The following is a 17,944-nucleotide window of genomic DNA, read 5'->3' on the forward strand; positions in this document are numbered from 1 at the left end:
ATTACTTGAGAAACGCGAGGCGCCGGCATAGAAAAAACGCTTTTATGAGTTAGAATGAACTCATCAGCCAGAACAGCCGCTTTCGTTACCGATGATTCTTTTTGTTCGTTCAAATAGACCACAATTCTTTCCGGCAAACACTTTTTGAATTCCTCGAGCAAAATGAGCTCTCTGATTTCCGCCATGTTTTTAACATTACACGCCTGGCACCATTTATCAAACAGAATGCTCTTGTCACGCACAAACTCAACATATGTCTGGTTAGCAGTTTTATCACTATTCCTAAATTTTTGTCTGTATGCTTCCGGGACCAGCTCGTAGGCCTGTAACACTGTCTTTTTCAGTATTTTATAGTCAAGACTATCCTCAATAGACAGACTGGCACAGACTTCTTGAGCTTTCCCCACTAATTTACACTGGAGGAGAAGGGACCAGAACTCTTTAGGCCAACTCAGGGCAGCAGCTATCCGCTCAAAAGCGCTAAAATATGAGTCAACCTCTGACTCGCGAAACGGAGGGACTAAAGCTATGTGCCTACTAATGTCAAAAGCCGGAGTAGAAATAGCACTGCGGTCAAGAGGAGACATCGGGGTGGAGACTACCGGGGCTCCCTTTTCCAGTTCGAGAGCCCTGATGCGCAGATGCATTGCTTGCACCTCTAGCTGTCTGTTTTTGGTCTCTACCTCCTTTATTTGGAGGGCTATCAATTTTAGCAAAAGATGGACCAGCCACAAACTCATCCAGTGAAAACTCCATAATTCCCCCCACACACCAAATCACTGCCAACCAGACAAAACATCTTCCATAGAACACAGAAAACGAGGCGAGACAAGAAGACGGACGAGCCCCCAATTCATGTTACGCCCCAGTCTAGGGGTGCCTAAGGTGCAACATGAATAGGCCCCAATCTTCCCCGTCTCCCAAATAGCCACACACACTTTAAGTTTGTATAGGGGATATTTATTGAAAAAAAGCTCTAGGTTGAGAAAAACCCAGTATGTTGAGGCAAAGACAAACCACGGCTTCGCCGTTGCCCATCCCCAATATAACAAACAAACCAAAAAACGAACCTAGCTAGAAAATAAGACACTGACCTACCAAAACAAAGGAGAAAAATAATGACATCAGTCTTACCTACCTAACTACTTTAAAACAGGAGAAAACCAACTCAAAAGAAAAACAGAATACTTATTCAGCTTCACGGTATGCTACAAGTGGCTGGTTGGAAGAGGAGGAGGACGAGGGTTGTGCTCTGCTGCTGTTCTCCCCTGCTTTGGTCTGCTCTGCCTCGGACGCCATCTTGGCTTCCATTATATGCCGGCTGCAGCCAATCACAGGACGGGTGGGAGACCGTCCACCAATCCGCGCCTGGTGGTGGCACATCCCTGTTTGAATAAAGAAACCAGAAAGACACCAAAAGAAACCCACAAACACTACACAGATGACCCCAGTCATAACACCGACCCACATTTGCGTGCCTGGTGACCTTTGGACCAAACACCCACTAACCATATCTGCATGCCAACGCATTACACGCTGACACCAGCAAGTGGTGCTGATCTCCCTCTGTTTCCATCGCAGTCAGCATGCCTTATGATTCTATTATCAGCTGGATTCTGTTTGTTTTTATGTGAAACCAGGTCTCACCGGAGGGAGTGAGAGTTGTGTGTTGGAGACGAGTGCCGGGAAGAGTCTCATATGTTGGCGTACATAAAAAGTGTTGTGATATTTAGAACATTTTCAACGTCTTACATGATTATTTTGCCTCTCGTTTTTAGAATGAGACTTCTCCACTTTTTCAGCAGACTTTGCTACACAAAGTGACGAGCCCACTGGACCACGATGACGGTGCACGATTGCCAGAATGTTATAACATCCCAGCCATCTGCTGCGTCGCCCGTCAATACAGAACTATTTTTAAAAGTTCCAATCAGCCATCCACAAAAACATGGGAAGAAATGTTATGTTCATTGGGACAACCAAGCCTATTGATCAGCAATTTTGTCATACTTACAAAGGGAATGTCTTTACTCATTGTTGGTGGCAATCTATCTTCTTCTTTACATGTAACTTATATAAGATAACTCTACTTATGCGGAATGCACCATCTGAACTCCCATAATATATAATATATAATATAATATAAATCCCATCACATGTATTATATTTCTGGCTATCTGTGGCGTCGTCCTGAGCTCAGCAGTTCACTCTCTGCCATGGAGAGAGAAAAGAGAGCAGCTCATCCCAAGAAGGGACCTCAGCCTGGAGGTCTTGGCGAATGGAGGAGGAGGAGGAGGAGGATTGACAGTAAGGATAGCTCATTAATCGGGGCATAGGCTTAAGCCACATGGCCGATCCTAGCACTTGGAAACTACGCAGGGGGGGGTCTTGCCGAGAAAAGAAGTGTGATTCATAATAACGCCTCTCACACGCGAGAGTCATGACGCAGACACCCTCTGAGATTACTTTAGCGTTGCTGTCCTACTCGCCAGGATTGTTTTTTCCCTACAAAAGATGTAAAAAATAATTATTGTTCATTGAAGTGGGCAATAAAGCTAAATGTTTTTTATGTTTTAGTTTTATTTTAAAAAGATTAAATGGTTTGATTGAAACCAGATTTCAATCATTTTCTTTGATATATTTTTTTAAATGTTGTGTTACATCAATGTCATTGATATTTTTTTCTGCTGAAGAACACTCTAAAAGGAAAACAAAAAAAAAAAAACTACAATTAACCTGCTTAGTTGTTTTTTTCTTCGGTACAGTCACTACAGCAACTGAATGACAAAGCAGGGGTCTAATGTGCGGCGTAAGCGGCACTGCGGCTCTGACGCTCCTTGGTATCCACTGTGATGTTTGGGGGTTTTAAATAATGAAGTTTACTCTGCTAGTGCACTTTGTGAAAGTGTCAACTGAAAGCCCATAATCAAATAAAACCCAGCCAATTAGTCCGAAGCACAAGCATCAGCATCAATGCGATGGCGGCTTGTGTTATTTACTCACCCTGTGTGCTTGGGGAAGGACATGCTGCGTCTTCCTGTGTGTGTGTGTGTGTGTGTGTGTGTGTGTGTGTGTGTGTGTGTGTGTGTGTGTGTCATGGCTGCATGCCAGCACGTGAGACACGAACAGCATGGCCTTATCTTAGTTGTGACCGTCCGCATTTTAAATCTCAGAGTATAACGTGAGTCATAGTGAGCGTGTGTGTGTGTTTGTGGGTGTCAGTTCAGTCAGTGACGAGAGAAACAGATATGGACTCATGTACCACGTCTTTGTGAGTGTGTGTAATATATGTGTGCTTTTTTTGCTTTCGAGCCTCTTTAGACTCCACTGGTTCTTATTTCCACGTTCGCAAGATAACACATAACAGAACAATGGGTAAGAAATGATGGCAGGCGAGCCACACCATCCGATATCAAATACTGAGAAAAATGGTAAACCCTTTGCCCACCCAGTGAATGGCGCTGTCCAAAAGGAGGCTGACCTTTAAAACATAGAGAGGTCTCACTAACTTTGTGGGGGTCTCTGAAGAACGTATATTTATATATTAATGTGATCATGCTAACCCGGTGAAGCTGATATCTGTTCATTTTCATAACTGTTACTAGTCCCATTGACCCAGTCTTTCTGAGGTAAAGTATTGTGGAGCCCAAGCCAAGTCATATCAAGAGTTTCTTTTGAGCAAAATGAATTCCCTCTCACTAGCAGTGACGCAGTGATCATGTCAAAGGCTTTTATGTGAAAGGAAGGATTGTAAGGGCTGGATCCAGTGTGTGCTGCCATTGTTATGTTTGAAAGGAGTAATAAAGGTTGTTGTTGACTCCAGAGCCTCGGTGCTGTTCATCACTGTTGTGTATGTTTTGTATGTGTTGTATGTGTGTTGTATGTTCCACACGTCTTGTGGAAATCTTGAGAAGTTGCTGTTCAATCTCTGTGAAAGAAACGTCTCAGGAACGCCTTTGGGGAATTTATTCCAATATGGCACAAATATCCACTTTGACTCAAGGATCAGTTGAATCTGGAATTCATGTGCATTATAGACAATTAAACTTTAAATGGTATAAATGTCATATTTAATTACTATATAATATATAAATCCAATAAATTGAGCTCATTTGTTGTCCAATATATAATACAAACGGTAAGCTATTCAGTTGCACTCTAGGTGCCCTGCCATGTTTTAAATGACCACTAGTTTTCACAACATTTCTTAAATTGTTAATCCACAGCTTATGTTCCCTCATACATCCTCTGTGTTTGGACTACAACATAGTTTGTGTTAAGTTTGTAGAAATTAGACTTTCTAACTAGTTTTTTTCCTCTGATGTGCGTGAAAGAAAGGGTCTGGACAGAGTTTCTGTAAAGGAGCGGGCATGCCGTCACGTTTGGCACCAGTTTCCTCTGAAGGTGATGTTGGCACCCCGATAAACCACACCTTCAGTTAGGAGCGTTGACTTTTGACCACACAATTCTGCAGAAACATAGTTTGTTTGCGATCCCCATCTTCAGATGTTGCAACACCCACAAACAGCCACACGCCGGTTGTTACTTCCCTTTTCTCTTACTGGAACCACTCTTACTGGAACCACTCTCAGGCTCCCTTTTTTTATGTATCTCCTCTGTGTCAGGGTGATCTCATTTCCTCCATTTATATTCTACTTTTGGCGAGATCATCTTTGCGCTGAGGGTTTTTTGTCTGTTCTAACCTCATTGTCTTATTTGTTGTTTTTAAGAAGCATCGTTGGGAGTCTTCGCTTCTACCATGAAGTTTGAAATCATTATCATTTGTCCATCAGTTTTTGCCGTTTGTCTTTTACAAGAAAAGCTTTACAGCGATTGATGTGGATTGTGGCGGTGGAGGGAATCTCTACGGTACCATATAAGTGCAATAACATAAAATAAGCCTTGTTCCCCGTTGGCACAAGAAAAGAGGAGGTGGGTTCAGACGAAGTCAACAGACTTCAAATCATCTTTGGTACCATTATGTTTCTGTACTTCCTCCTCAGTGTGGGTTGCACTGTGATGTATTTCTTGCTTTGTTTCACCATTTAAGTTTCTGTAGGTGGACCCTAATACATTGCAGAATGCTGTGTTAAAATTGTTTTGTATAATCGTATAGATATGAATTTGTATTCTAATATGGTCCTGTGCAGTGCCAATGTAACGTGGTATTTCATACTTTACCCAGTACCAGGATTCATATGGTATCACTAGTGTGTTATTACGGGTTTAACTAATTTTTGCTTTGACCCCAATTTAACCAAGGTGAATGGATTTTATCCGTGCAACTCGCGAAAGGAATGTGGCTGGGGATTTTTATTTTTTATTCATATGAATGTTTTGCAGTTTATTCGATTTTCAATTTTCAATTGTTGAACTTTATGTTGAACATTTTTTTACCATCGTTTCGAATATTCACCAAATGATTTATTGTTGACCTAGACGTAGTCATATTTAAGCCAGCACTTATCAGTGTTTACAACAAGGATTTAATTGTTCACTTGTTTGGGAAAGTGGTGGCTTGTCGAGTTCAAGCTAGACGGAATTGCCTCCATTTACTCCACCAAGGACCATGTTCTACAGGAGGTTTTGGTTTGGCCTGCAGCTTTGTGTTTGTGAAGTCCTATCGTTCTCATCAACACCGTTCTGCCACAGCAGGCAGCTGTTTTCAGCCACAAACAACAGACACACAAAGCAAGCACCCAGTGAGTTAACACAGTGGAGCGTTTAAACAGAAAAACACGCTGAAGCGTCTGCTTGGACATGTCCACTATGTCGGTTTCATATGGATCATATGGCAGTGCTATATTTAGAGCTTTTTTGGCTGCTCACATATAACCCTATAAAATGAATCAATGAAGGCTGTAAAAGAGTATTTCCAATAGGGATCACATGTATGTTTTGCTACTACCTCCAAAATGTCCAGAAGCTGACTGACAGCGTCCCATCAGTAATCAGGTTACTTTAAAGTAGGAAAGTAGTTCCTTAATACATGAAGTGAGAGGAAGGGGGTGACATCCTCATAGTATTTGAGGGTGTGGGGGGCAACATAAGGGAAACGGCATGATTTGGACCCCGGTCGCTGCCAGATGGTCCTGACAGCATGAACCACGAGGCAACTTGCCAAGGGCCATCTCAGCAGCCCGCCCCCACCCGAATACCCTGTCTGTTTGTTGGAATGATTACAAGCCTATTAGCTACTGCAAGGATGGCAGTAGCTGTTCTCTTTCTCTGTATGTGACATTTAAATGATACCAAAGGAAAAGAGAATACTAACTAAATAATTGTATAATACAATAGATACCTAAATAAATAATAAATCAGGTTTCTGTTTGTTACACTTTAAACATAGTCATCCACCAGCTGTGTTGTGCGGTAGTTACCTGACCAGCAAGACTGGTGCTCTATCCTGGCTCTTGTCTTTCTTTATAATCTGAATATTGTCATGCTCAGCCTCAACGCATGCTACCCTTCCTGGAAGGACTCAGGGCCGTGCTGGAGCACAATGATAGCTGATTCGGTTGTTTGCACAGACTGTATGCTGGCTTGTTCCCAATGAAACAAGCAGAGAGAAAGCTGCTGGTCGGGGCGTGACCGAATAGAAATCAGCCACACATGTGCATGCAACCACGGTCACAGGGTGTACACATGTGCCTCTGGCACTCCATTATCTTCTCTCTATAAAAGACGTAATTTTGCAGGAAGATTATCGTCACCCTAATGGGGATACAGCAACATCCCCTTCCCTCTAGAAACTCCCATTGAAAGCGGTCTCAGGTAACCGTGTACAAGAGGATTGGTCCATAATCAAAAAATGTTACACTCAAGCCTCAGGTGAGCATGGTAGGCCGTGGATGAAAAGTACAATTTTGGGTGAGATAATAATGGCTCGAGAGCAAAAGCACATCTCATTTCTTTCCTTTCCCAACCCAAATCACTCCGAAGGAAATGGGAACTTCTCTGAATCTGGATAAGGTGAAATAGCCATTATTATCACACTCAGGTTGTTTAATAAGGAAAATAATTTTCTTTCATTCTTGAAATTTAATAATACAATACAGAAGGGCTGTTCTCCTAATGATTACACTATACAAGTTTCATTTTCTAACCAAAAATATAATAAAAATAACCCAATCTGCCCTAATACACATTTTCTCGACGTTAATATGAATAGTGATCATTGCTGCTCACATCTGTTGACACACACTCATCTACATACATGAAATAACTACTCTAAACGCACTTCACTGACTTATTCTCTTTGTTAATTTCACCTCCTGATACACAATTACAAGCTCCATTGACCCACGATAAATCTAGGTTGTCTGTGGTGGATGGTTTCATGTCTGTGTGTATGCGTGTTGGTGGTTATGTGTTTTTGGCCATGCCTATCTTCGGCACAAAGCTTCTCATTGTTACCGAGCGTGAATGTGTGACGGCAGCACAGAGGCCAGTGGCGTAGGAGATCTTTCTATAGCTCTCATCCAGCCCTCCTCCTCCTCCTCCTCCTCTGTTTCCTCCCTTGGCCTCCCTCCACATTCTTTATTTTTCCCTTTACATGTGCACTTTCCATGATGGAAGCCTGCTAACTGTTAGTAGAATGACCTTCTGAAAAATGCCCACAAAACAACCTGCGGCACCAAACTAGCCTTTTTAAGCTACATCAAGGTATTAATATAGCTTAAAAATAAAAATAATTCCTTCACTGGCCATCAAGATTATCTCAGCTTTTGCTTTACTACCAAAATGCTCCTCCATGGGACCAGATGTAACAAATGTTGTCTGGGGAAGGACGTTGGGCATTCCAGCAAATTTGCTCACAGTTAAATGAACCAGAAAAGGTCCATTAAAGCACGGCCTTTTTGCTTCTGATGCTTTATGGAGCCTCTGGTCCGATGGGACGTCATTAAGGCGAGTGACAGCCAAAAACATCCCTGCCCTCTTTATGGAGCAAAATGACTACAGTAATATCTTTTAATAACATCTTTAACCAAATGTATATAGAATGCCCTTTTTTCAAACCCACCGTCAATTGTTAGCTGACGCTATATGTTAGCTTACACTATACTGTAAAAGGTTGAAAGACCTCCAGCACATTATGACAAAGATGAACAAGCCAAAGTGTAGTAATAACTTCTCTAATTAGCACAAACATAACACATAAATTTAAAAATATGTCAGGGCTCTACCAGGACACCAACAAAAAAGAGCAAAATGCAATCTTCTTTTCAGAAGGACTTGGAAAAGGGATATTGCCGAGGGACCCAGCCAATGTCATACACTGTGTTGGTTCCACATTAAGATTAGATAAACTAATCCGTCATCGTCATGGTGAGTATACAGGGACCTGAATGTGCGTCTCCCTAAAACCTGAGACCCGTGTAATTTGATAGCAAATGGAGGGGAAACTGTACCGTTGATACAACAATACCCATCACAAACTTGTTGGCCGCTCATTGTGGGCTCTTTGACTTGTGATGGAAAACCACAGGTGTCGCCAATGACTTTATCACCACCTGATGTGGCGCCAAGCCATGCCAGTGAGCCAGCATAGGCCGGGTCTTTGAGATTGGAACGGAAAGCAGCCTTGATGAACGCCATCAGTTGGAATGTCAGCTGTAACAATGAGACTTCTAACCAGACTTCTTTTAAAATAATTGAAATCATTATAATCAGAGTTTAAATCCCAACTTGAATAGAATGGGATGCCCGTGTGGCAGAGTGGCTCCGCTCACTTCTATCCATGTGTCTGGGGTGTTCTAATTTTGTTTGTAGAATCACGTCCAGTGCCTGTGTTGTCCGAACCTGTTTCCTGTCATTGACCATAGATTGGTGGTCCCTGTTAATTCCTGGGGTGAAATTCCCTTAGGTAGCGTTGTTGGCTTTTAACCGTAAAATACAGATCTCCCTCTTAGCATTGCCACACCCGCAATCGGATACTAATACCTGTGCTCTCGATATCAGTCATTGCTGAGTACTGACACAATAGCAGCTTTTAGTCGATATAGTCCCAGGTTTATTTTAAGCTTGACATTGCGATTTGAAAAACAGAATATAACAATTACAGACTTAAATATACGTACACTTATTCATTGTCTACTGTGAAAATAGTAAATTTTACACCTGCAACCAGTTTAAGAAAAAACACGTTCATAATTCAACCAAAAACGTAAAACGAATTGCATATATTTTTGCAATATAATATATTGACTACATAATAGTTGTTGAGGAGAAGTAGCGTCCACCTACCATTTCACCCTCAAGTAAACACTTTCAACTCTATCGGTGTTAGCAGCGTTTGCAGTGTTAGCATCTTGCCACTTGCTCAGCGTCAAAACATTGAAAGATGACTCGAGGCAAAGGAAGTACTTCAAATTTACAAATTGAGGATTTGTGCCGCACATGAGGTCTGTAAACATTTTAGTGAATTTTGTGGGTTGTTTCTTTTAAAAACAATGTTGCATTTAGTAGTTCTGAAAATATCCAAACTGCAGATCCACACGGATCGATTTCACGCACAAGAGGGGCACGCACAAATATACAATTGACATACTGTCAAGTACCTGATTCTATTTACACAAGAACTGATCACCAGTAATGTATCAGCGGTGACTTTTATGATTTTTTATTCATCAATTCTCATTTAATCCCTTAATGTAAGCGCAAAATCGATAGCGTTGATTTGCTTGGTTACCGCTACTACTTGTTCGACAGACCCCCCCCTGTGGACCGGCAAACAGGTGTAGATTGCCATGGGTTGGTCGATGGGAACCCCTGCCTTAAATAAAGTGAAAAGTGTTGTCAACACCTGTTTCAATCTGTGACGTTGAATGAAACTATTGGCATCCGACCAAACAACGTGACGTTGTGTAGCAGTGAAAGCACAGCTGTAATGGATTATGGACTATTAATGACTGTTTGTTTCTTTCTGGTATCCAAGTTTCAGAGCACAGCGTTGTTCACAGTTGCTGATTGGCATGGGGGGGACACTTCATGGGAATTCTAACATAATGAATGCTGTTAATTACATCTCTGACAAACACTACCGCAATGGCTTTGACAACTTTAATTTTGGATTAATGCCAATTTGCCCTCCATATTTACATTGAACAGGGACTGCATAATAAACCACCCCCTCCCAATTCTGAATAGACATTAGTTGCTCTCACCCATTGCTATTTTCCCCCTGGCTACAGTGATAGAAAACTGTGGCTCTGCGGCTTAATAATTTGAGATTTACCTCAACCAATGCTATAACTGTTACCACAAAGCAGCTATGCCTGCCAGATATCAGCGAAAATTGGACGTGGGATAATTACTGCAGATGTTTTGGAATGGGAGCTTCTATGCCTCAAGATAATTACGGAGAATATAGATCGTCGACTTGCGCATGCATACCCACGATGCACTATGGGCTCCGTTTCTGGTGATGCAAGCTGTCGGTAGCTCATACATCTCACTGTCACAGTCTGAGAAAATAAAGGGGAACGTGATCAACAAAGGGGATATAGTGTATATGGGGCGAATTTGACGAGACTCGTCACTAATTTATGCAGGGGATCACGGATGACGCACATGATGAGGGGGAACAGGAAACAGGAGCGGGAAGAGATTAGTTTTTAATCATCATCATGGATGTTTTCTCTTAAATCCTGAATCACATGGTGCTGCTCCCACGTGAGAACACCTTAATTAAAATGTGTCTGCTTTTTTAAATCAGCACTCTTTACATGCAATGCGTCTCCAAGAAAAAAAAGCATTTCCTAACCACCTTTAAGCAAGAGACATGCAAAGTTTTCACATTGAGAGTTGGTTTCCACTTGGCAGTACTTATGAGGCATCATCTCCCTGAAGTGGGAATCTTGCATATAGCATTGCCAAAAAATGTTTTCTCAAAATATAAAGTGCAACACGAACGGTGGGACGATAGCAATCTAATGCAAAAAGCATGTTGTGATAAGTGCATGTTGTGCATGCCCAGGCATTACAGAATGGGACAACTCAAACTCCCGCTATATAATTAATGAATATCCCTGAATGAGACCCCCCCACCCCCTCCTTCCACTCCTCGCCCTGCTCCCTGTAAATGCGCTGTTGAGGGAGCCAACCAGAGCCTCGCACACTGTCTACTGCTTCCCATAGGCCCCTCCTCTTTCCCTCCATGCCTATTTAGTCCACGGACATCACCAGACACACACACACTGAAAAGGCTGCTTCTGCCACGAGCAGCTTGGGAGACGAGAGGCTGCCCTAAAAACATCCACCCACAACAGACACTTAAAAAAAACGGGTGAGTGCATCCTCATTTCAGCTGTGTGTGTGGTGTGGTTCTCTTTTACTGGTTTATTTGTATTTTTTTGTGTTTCAATCTGCTGTTATTTTCCCTCTAATCTACTACTCTGTTTTTTGTATCTCTTCCCTTTATATCTCTTATTGCAGGCACATGCTTGCACATGCTGACAGGAACAGCAACAGCAGCAACCACTAGCACTGACGGCATCAGGAGCAGCCTCGGAGAACCCCCCCGCCCCCCCCCCGTAGCATCAGGAGCGTCAGTAACAAACACTGGACACACGCAGGGTGGAGCGCCGCCAACAGGCAGCTTTTTCCTCACTGTTACCCGAAGACAGCAGCAGCAAGATGGGCTGCTCCTCAGGCCGCCAGCCCCCGGTCGTTCACACGGACCTGGACTGCGGCGACAGCAGCGAGGCTAACACTTTACCCCAGGACTCTGAGAATCAGAACCAGGGTTCGAACGGCTGTGCAGACGGCGAAGGAGGAGGAGGGCAAGGAAGCGTTGGAAGAGACCAAGGCAAACGTCCAGAGACTCTCGCCACGCTGGAGAGACTTGCCCAGGCTACGGGCGGGACAGAAAAGTCCTGGTACCGCTGCGTGTTCCCGTTCGGCGTGATATCACTGGTTATCGGAATGGCGGGCACCGGGGTGACGTTCACTTTCAACACGCTTCTCCAGACCAAAGTGGTGTCAGTGGCACTGCTGTGTGCTGGCGTCGTGATGCTGCTGGTGGCAGCGGTTTGCTGGAGGGCCCACAGACTCAGGAGGAGGAAAAAGAAGGAAGGAGGATTCTTTGCCGCCGATCAGGCCACTTTGTGATGGGGTGGGGGAGACATCTAAGTCAGTCCCTAAACATTGTGCCAGGCGGACTTTGAGACAGTGTTGACAAACAAAAAGACATGGGTAGAAAAGACAAGGGGTTAGGGGTAAAGTGTACTTACCTCTCTGAAATCCTTCCCAACCCTGTTGCTTGCATTTGCCGTCTTTCTTTATCATGGATTTGATTGAGGGTCAAGTGGATCACCGGGGCCAGAGCACACTTTAGATCATTGCTCCAAGATTGACATCTTGTGTCAGGGAAAATTGTTCTCCACCCCCGTCCCAGACACACTCAGACCACTACTATATTGTCTGACAGGGAAATCCCATTACATAAACACTTCAGTGAACACACAAGACAAAGCACACGGCGGCCTGATTGCTCTGCCGGGCCGATCAGAGGCAATGCCAACGGACACAGATTTTTTTCCTGCCTCCACTAACCTGCTCTTCAAGGAATAGATCAACACTGTTGCTTGTAGAGCCGACAGGATATGGCTCATTTCTCTTGGATAAGGTTAGCTGTGTGTGAGAGTGGTACTATCGTGTAAACCTGTCTCCTTGCCTTCGTCCTAGATATTGTCCTTTCTTGAACACCACACGATTCTAAAATGTAACTAGCAATTCTTTGTAAATGGTTCCTTGAAGAAAGAGCGGCAAATCTTTGGAATCAAAATGTAGCAGCGCGTTCGCCATAGTTACTTTGATGTACTTTGATCCGATATGGTTCTTAGAGGTCCTGTAGAGGGGGCACGTCGTGTTGAGGAAGACCCAGCAGCTTCTCGTCAGCTGTAGCGATGTTGATTATCTGATTATATTGATTTCGATGTCTTTGATAAAATGTTTAATTGGGTTCAAACCTGGTCGCCACTGTGTGTGTGAGTGTTCCACTTGGTTTCCATCCTTGTCCTTTAGCAGTTAATGTGTTCACTCGGGTGTACAGAAACCTGTTCTGAAATAATGTGTATTTTTGTAGACTACGTATGATGAATAATATAAGTGATGTGTCTGGGAATGTTGCCACATTTCTGAAAGTACCTCCACAGTGAGTGTCTTATGAACATCCTTGTACAGACTATTTATTTATATATTGTCTATATTTTGCCGACAGAGCAACTTCAGGCGCACAGCAGAGAATGTATCGGGAGGCAGTTACCTAAGCTGCTGTTTTCATTTCTCCTTAAATAGCCTCTCGGTTGTAATGAATTCAAGCGTGTGGCCGTGAGTGTTTTATTCCAAAATGAAGAATCTGCCAGATGAAGAAACAAACCATTACGGTAAAAAACAAAGTGGGTATTATAGTAATTTTGAAAGATTGAAACATGTTTTGATTTTTAAATTTCACAAAGATGTATTTTTTTAGCCAAACTTTAAATATATATTCATGGTTTTGAAGTGAAACAAATGTGTTGCTTAAGTGCTTGTTGTCAATGTCTCTGATTTTCTCTGAGTGCCTTTTAACTTGCAACATCAGTATTTCCCTGTACGGTGCAGTTGTTGTAAGGCCTGCTGGCTGGTTAAAGAGTATCCAAGAATGGAAAAAATATTTCTGTTTGTGTGAGTTATGGTGTCCATGAAAATACCCTATATAAGTCTCTCTTTGATACGGATCCTTAACCAGAAATACCAAATATATTTATTTTTTTCTCTCTTCAATGTTCATTCTATGTTTTTTTTCCTGTAAACTGCTGAAGCGATGGATTAAATACAAAAGCCAACTCTGGAAACACCCTCTACAGTTATTTATTTTCGCCATGCTGGGAAAACGCAGCTGAAATGCCATTCATTAGTGAGGTGAGTCCCAGCTTTTTTGTATTGATCATGTGATCAACATGTTGCCTAAGTGTCTTTTTTACTCATTCTGCTGTAAACACCGGCCACCGCTGGTACTGTGATGTTTAGTATTGATCAGCATTGGCTGGGAAGGGGCGTCTCAACCAATGAGAGGATTAATTGCAATTAATCGCAGAGTTTCATGTGATTAAAAATTGAAACATTTGTCAAGCACTAATATATTCATCCCTATATATTACTGAAGAACTTCAAAACTGTTTTTTGGTAGTACTGCATAAAATGTCCTTCTTTGCTGTTACTCATGAAGGAACAAATCATCTCTCGCTTCTATTGTCATTGACCCATCATATTAGCATATCCCACATAACTTCTCATTTGTATGCTCCAGCTATTGCTCAACCCTATTATCCATAACTCTTGTGGTTCTTTTGATTTCCATCGATGCATCCGTGCCCATCGACGTCTCAGCACCTTTTGTGAACGCAGCTGTTTCTATGAATATTCAAATGTGCACCCATCCTCAATGCGCCCACGCTTCTCCACCTCCCATTCACCCATTTATTAGGGATTGTGCCATTCTCTCTTCATCTTCCTCTCCCCTTGGATGGAGCTAAAAATAACCAGGGCTTCAGTTGGAAGCAAGGGAAACAGACAGCGAAAAGGGCGAGCCGCTGGTTAAGAGAAAAGAGCGTATGAGTGACAGAAGGGAATCAGTCCAACACATACCTCACATTTCTCTGTATTTAAGAGGTGGACACAGGACATATTCATACTGAATAATACAAAAATACAATTGATTATTGTTTTAGTCCCATATCAAACTGCTGGGATTGAAATCAATGATATTTACTTGAAATAAGCTGCAGGTAACAATTTCCACTGAAAGAGAAAGGCGCTAAAAGTGTTTTATTCACACAAACAATAAAAGAAACAGCAAGAAAAATTATGCGATTTTCTATCAAAGCATGTGAACGTGTTAAGGTGGAATCCCAAAATACAAGTAAGAGTCTTCAAATGAGCATGATGTCTCCTCTAACTTTACTATACCATTGTCTTAAGTAAAGGCTTACAAATTTGGCAACTGGTGAAGTTTTAACCTTTGATACCTTTCCAAAACTTATGAGGACATCATTACAGAGATAAATGTTCAATGAGACGTCCTATCAATAAACACACTTTCATCACCAACATATCACTTGCTTTTGCTGATTTTGAAGGGGAACTCCTTCAATTCTAACAATGTATGTTACAATTATTATACCCATTATTTCCTGAAATGACAGGTACTGCTTAAGAAAAAGAAAAATAGATTTAGTTTTTTGTGCAAGACCCAGACTTTGGGGGACACCTTTGGGACATCCAGCACAGAAAAAAGGTAATCATCACAAGGCCTTTTTTCAATGTATATAAAAACTACAATTACTAGATTTAATTAAAATGGGATATATATTAAGCAACACATAGTAATTGTGACTGGTGTGTTTAATGTACAATTAAGTATTTATGCCGTCTGAGAAAGGTTTTTGGCTCCGATGAAGCTTAGAGGAACATCTGTGGGAAAGACAGTTTTCACTTTCTCCTTCTTTTCTGTCTCTATTTTTGAAGTCTCTTGATCGAACTGACACCGAACAGACCGCCGGGCTGCAGCTTCCGTAACGGATCCCTAAGCCCCTTTATATGTTTCTCCTTGTGCTTCCATGCTGATTGCAGTTTCCCTCTCCTCCTCCCTCACCTTCACCTTTTGCTCTCCTCCTGGGCTGATCATCTCATTAGCGTGTTTCTATTTCGGCCCTCCACGGATTCCTTCTGCTCGGTTGCCACTCATCTTTGGTAGGTCCGGTGTCAAAGGTTTGGCTCGTTACTGTGGTGACCATGTACCACCGCAACTGCAGGGCCAACTGGCAAAGTTGCAAGGTTGGTTCCTCCACTTGACTCAATTTTTGAATAGAGGGTAAAAGCAAAAGCTCTCAAGTACCTCTTCCACTGATGGAGTTCATTTGATCTGAAGCCCCCATCGTCCCCTGACGGTCTCCTTCTGATTAACTATTTAAAATTGAATTTCCCTGTAAACACTTTACATCGCTTATGGCAGGGACACAGGTGTGCAAATAGGAGTGAGTGCAAATAGCATGCCGAGGGAATGATACCGCTGCAGGTGGGCAGTTTTTTTTGGCTTCACACGGTTGTCAGGTCACAAACCTTCTGCAGCGGAATGGTGCCTTGGAATATGTTCACAAAAACATTTAAACCGGGGAGAAAAAGACAACAGCCTTTTAAAATTGGATTTGTCCATCGCCTGCCGAGCGCAATGTGTACGGGAGCCAAGCCGAGCGGGGTAAACCACACAAGTCTTTGGTGTTAGTCAAGGTAAAATTCCATGCAATGCGAAGATACCAATTGACTTCAATAAATCGGAGGCAAATGTTTTGTTCACCCCTTCACTTACAGAATACATTATTGGAATAGTTGTTTGTTTAGAGCTTGATTGAACTCAAGGGCCCCGTTCCTCGTACGTGGTTTAACTAAGTCGATCAATGTCCTACAGGAAGTCATCGTGATGTGAAAACAGATCTTGGTGATCTCGGTGAACTCTCCCCGTGTAAAACGTTATTCTAACTAATATCGATCCTTTATCAATGGGATCTCTGAGGAAGGGAGGTGCCTTTTCTTTCTGAGGGAGGGGTGAGCTTATCCAGCTGACTTAAATTAGCCAGCGTAGGAGCAGGTTCAAACATTTGGATGTGTTGCCATGGTCATTTAGCCAAACCGAAGAGCCCAACCTATCTTACACTGAGAATGATCACCCAGATCACCATAAGTGCCTTTAAGAATCAATAGGTTGTTCTTTAATTGATGCCCCGACTAAGGAAGCTAACTTGTTAAAATCTGCTTCATAACAATATACAGTAAGCTGTATTATGTTCTAAATGTAGCAGATTTTCTTTTTTAAATGTCTTAAATGACCATCGTTACCATAAACAAAGGCTAGTACAAAAAGCACCTTTTCTTTTCATTGACCATTTTCTCTTGTCGAGGCTATAGCACCAGGGTTACTAATAGCCTTGACAATGAGGCTATTTAAGTAGCCCAGTATGACCCGGCATGCACACATGATTACCAAACACTTGAAAATAAAGCAATTACATGGTGTTCAAAACGTTGTCATTAGTTACACCTTTGCTCTGCTTGCGAGGAAGAACTTGTTTAGGTGGTGCCAAATAATGACTATATTTTTTTTAATAATTGCGTATGTCCTCTTTAAGACTTTTTTTTCTTAATTAGAGGACGTATAGAAAATTGCTCGGCGTTACATTGTTAGCCGCCATTTTACTATTTGTTATATTTTGAAAAATCTAAATTTGCACGCAGGTAAATGGGGACTGAGAGTTCTGACTCTCTTTGTTCTCTGTTCATGTCCCTGTGTGTTATCAAGATTATCTTTTTTCCGGATTTTCCACCTGCTTTTATGGTGTTTCTACACAAGTCCATTCTTCTTCTTTTGAATGTGTGTAACACAGGCTAGAGGAAAGCATTTGTTCCCCTCTCAGATGATCACCGACAGGAGCGCAAATGGGATATTCTATCTGTTTTTTCATCTCAATCTGTCTGTGTGTGTCTTATTGTTGTGTAGTAAAAGTAAATAAGGGGCAGATCATACCATGTGAGAGAGGATGTGTCTGACTCACCAATCGATGAACATCCTGGCAGACTGCTGGACACAAGTGCCATCGGTCACACCAATGACAGATCAATTACAAGATGGCCTTTCCTTATCACAGCCTAAAATTGAGTTTATTTCTTGCCTGGCTGTGACACACCAATGAGTATGGATGGCACACATGTATGTACCCAGGTGCATGCTGGGACTAGTCAAAATATTATGCAAGGTAGGTAAGTAAAAGGCTCTGAATTTTGTCAAGAACTGTCTGTGGTCATTTCTGAGATACAGCGGATTCTCCACTGTGGTAAACCACCGGCTGTCTTAATCCTTCAGCATAACATTTTTCATTACTTAGTTCTACAGTGAACCCAATGCACT

General features: G+C 42.2%; 1 protein-coding gene across 1 annotated transcript; it reads left to right on the top strand.

Moving 5' to 3' along the window:
• The first annotated feature begins 11,125 nt into the window (after positions 1 to 11,125).
• Positions 11,126 to 13,836, top strand: LOC144408036 (uncharacterized). Its single transcript, XM_078103808.1, has 2 exons — positions 11,126 to 11,287; positions 11,437 to 13,836. The coding sequence occupies exon 2, from the start codon at positions 11,638 to 11,640 to the stop codon at positions 12,109 to 12,111; it is 474 nt and encodes a 157-aa protein (XP_077959934.1). The 5' UTR covers positions 11,126 to 11,287; positions 11,437 to 11,637; the 3' UTR covers positions 12,112 to 13,836.
• The last annotated feature ends 4,108 nt before the right edge of the window (positions 13,837 to 17,944 follow it).

Source organism: Gasterosteus aculeatus, chromosome 5 (genome assembly GCF_964276395.1).
Source record: "Gasterosteus aculeatus chromosome 5, fGasAcu3.hap1.1, whole genome shotgun sequence".
In the NCBI taxonomy this organism is placed as follows: Eukaryota; Metazoa; Chordata; class Actinopteri; order Perciformes; family Gasterosteidae; genus Gasterosteus; species Gasterosteus aculeatus.

Excerpts from the sequence above, each read along its gene's own strand:
- LOC144408036 (XM_078103808.1), top strand. The coding sequence starts at position 11,638 with ATGGGCTGCTCCTCAGGCCGCCAGCCCCCGGTCGTTCACACGGACCTG.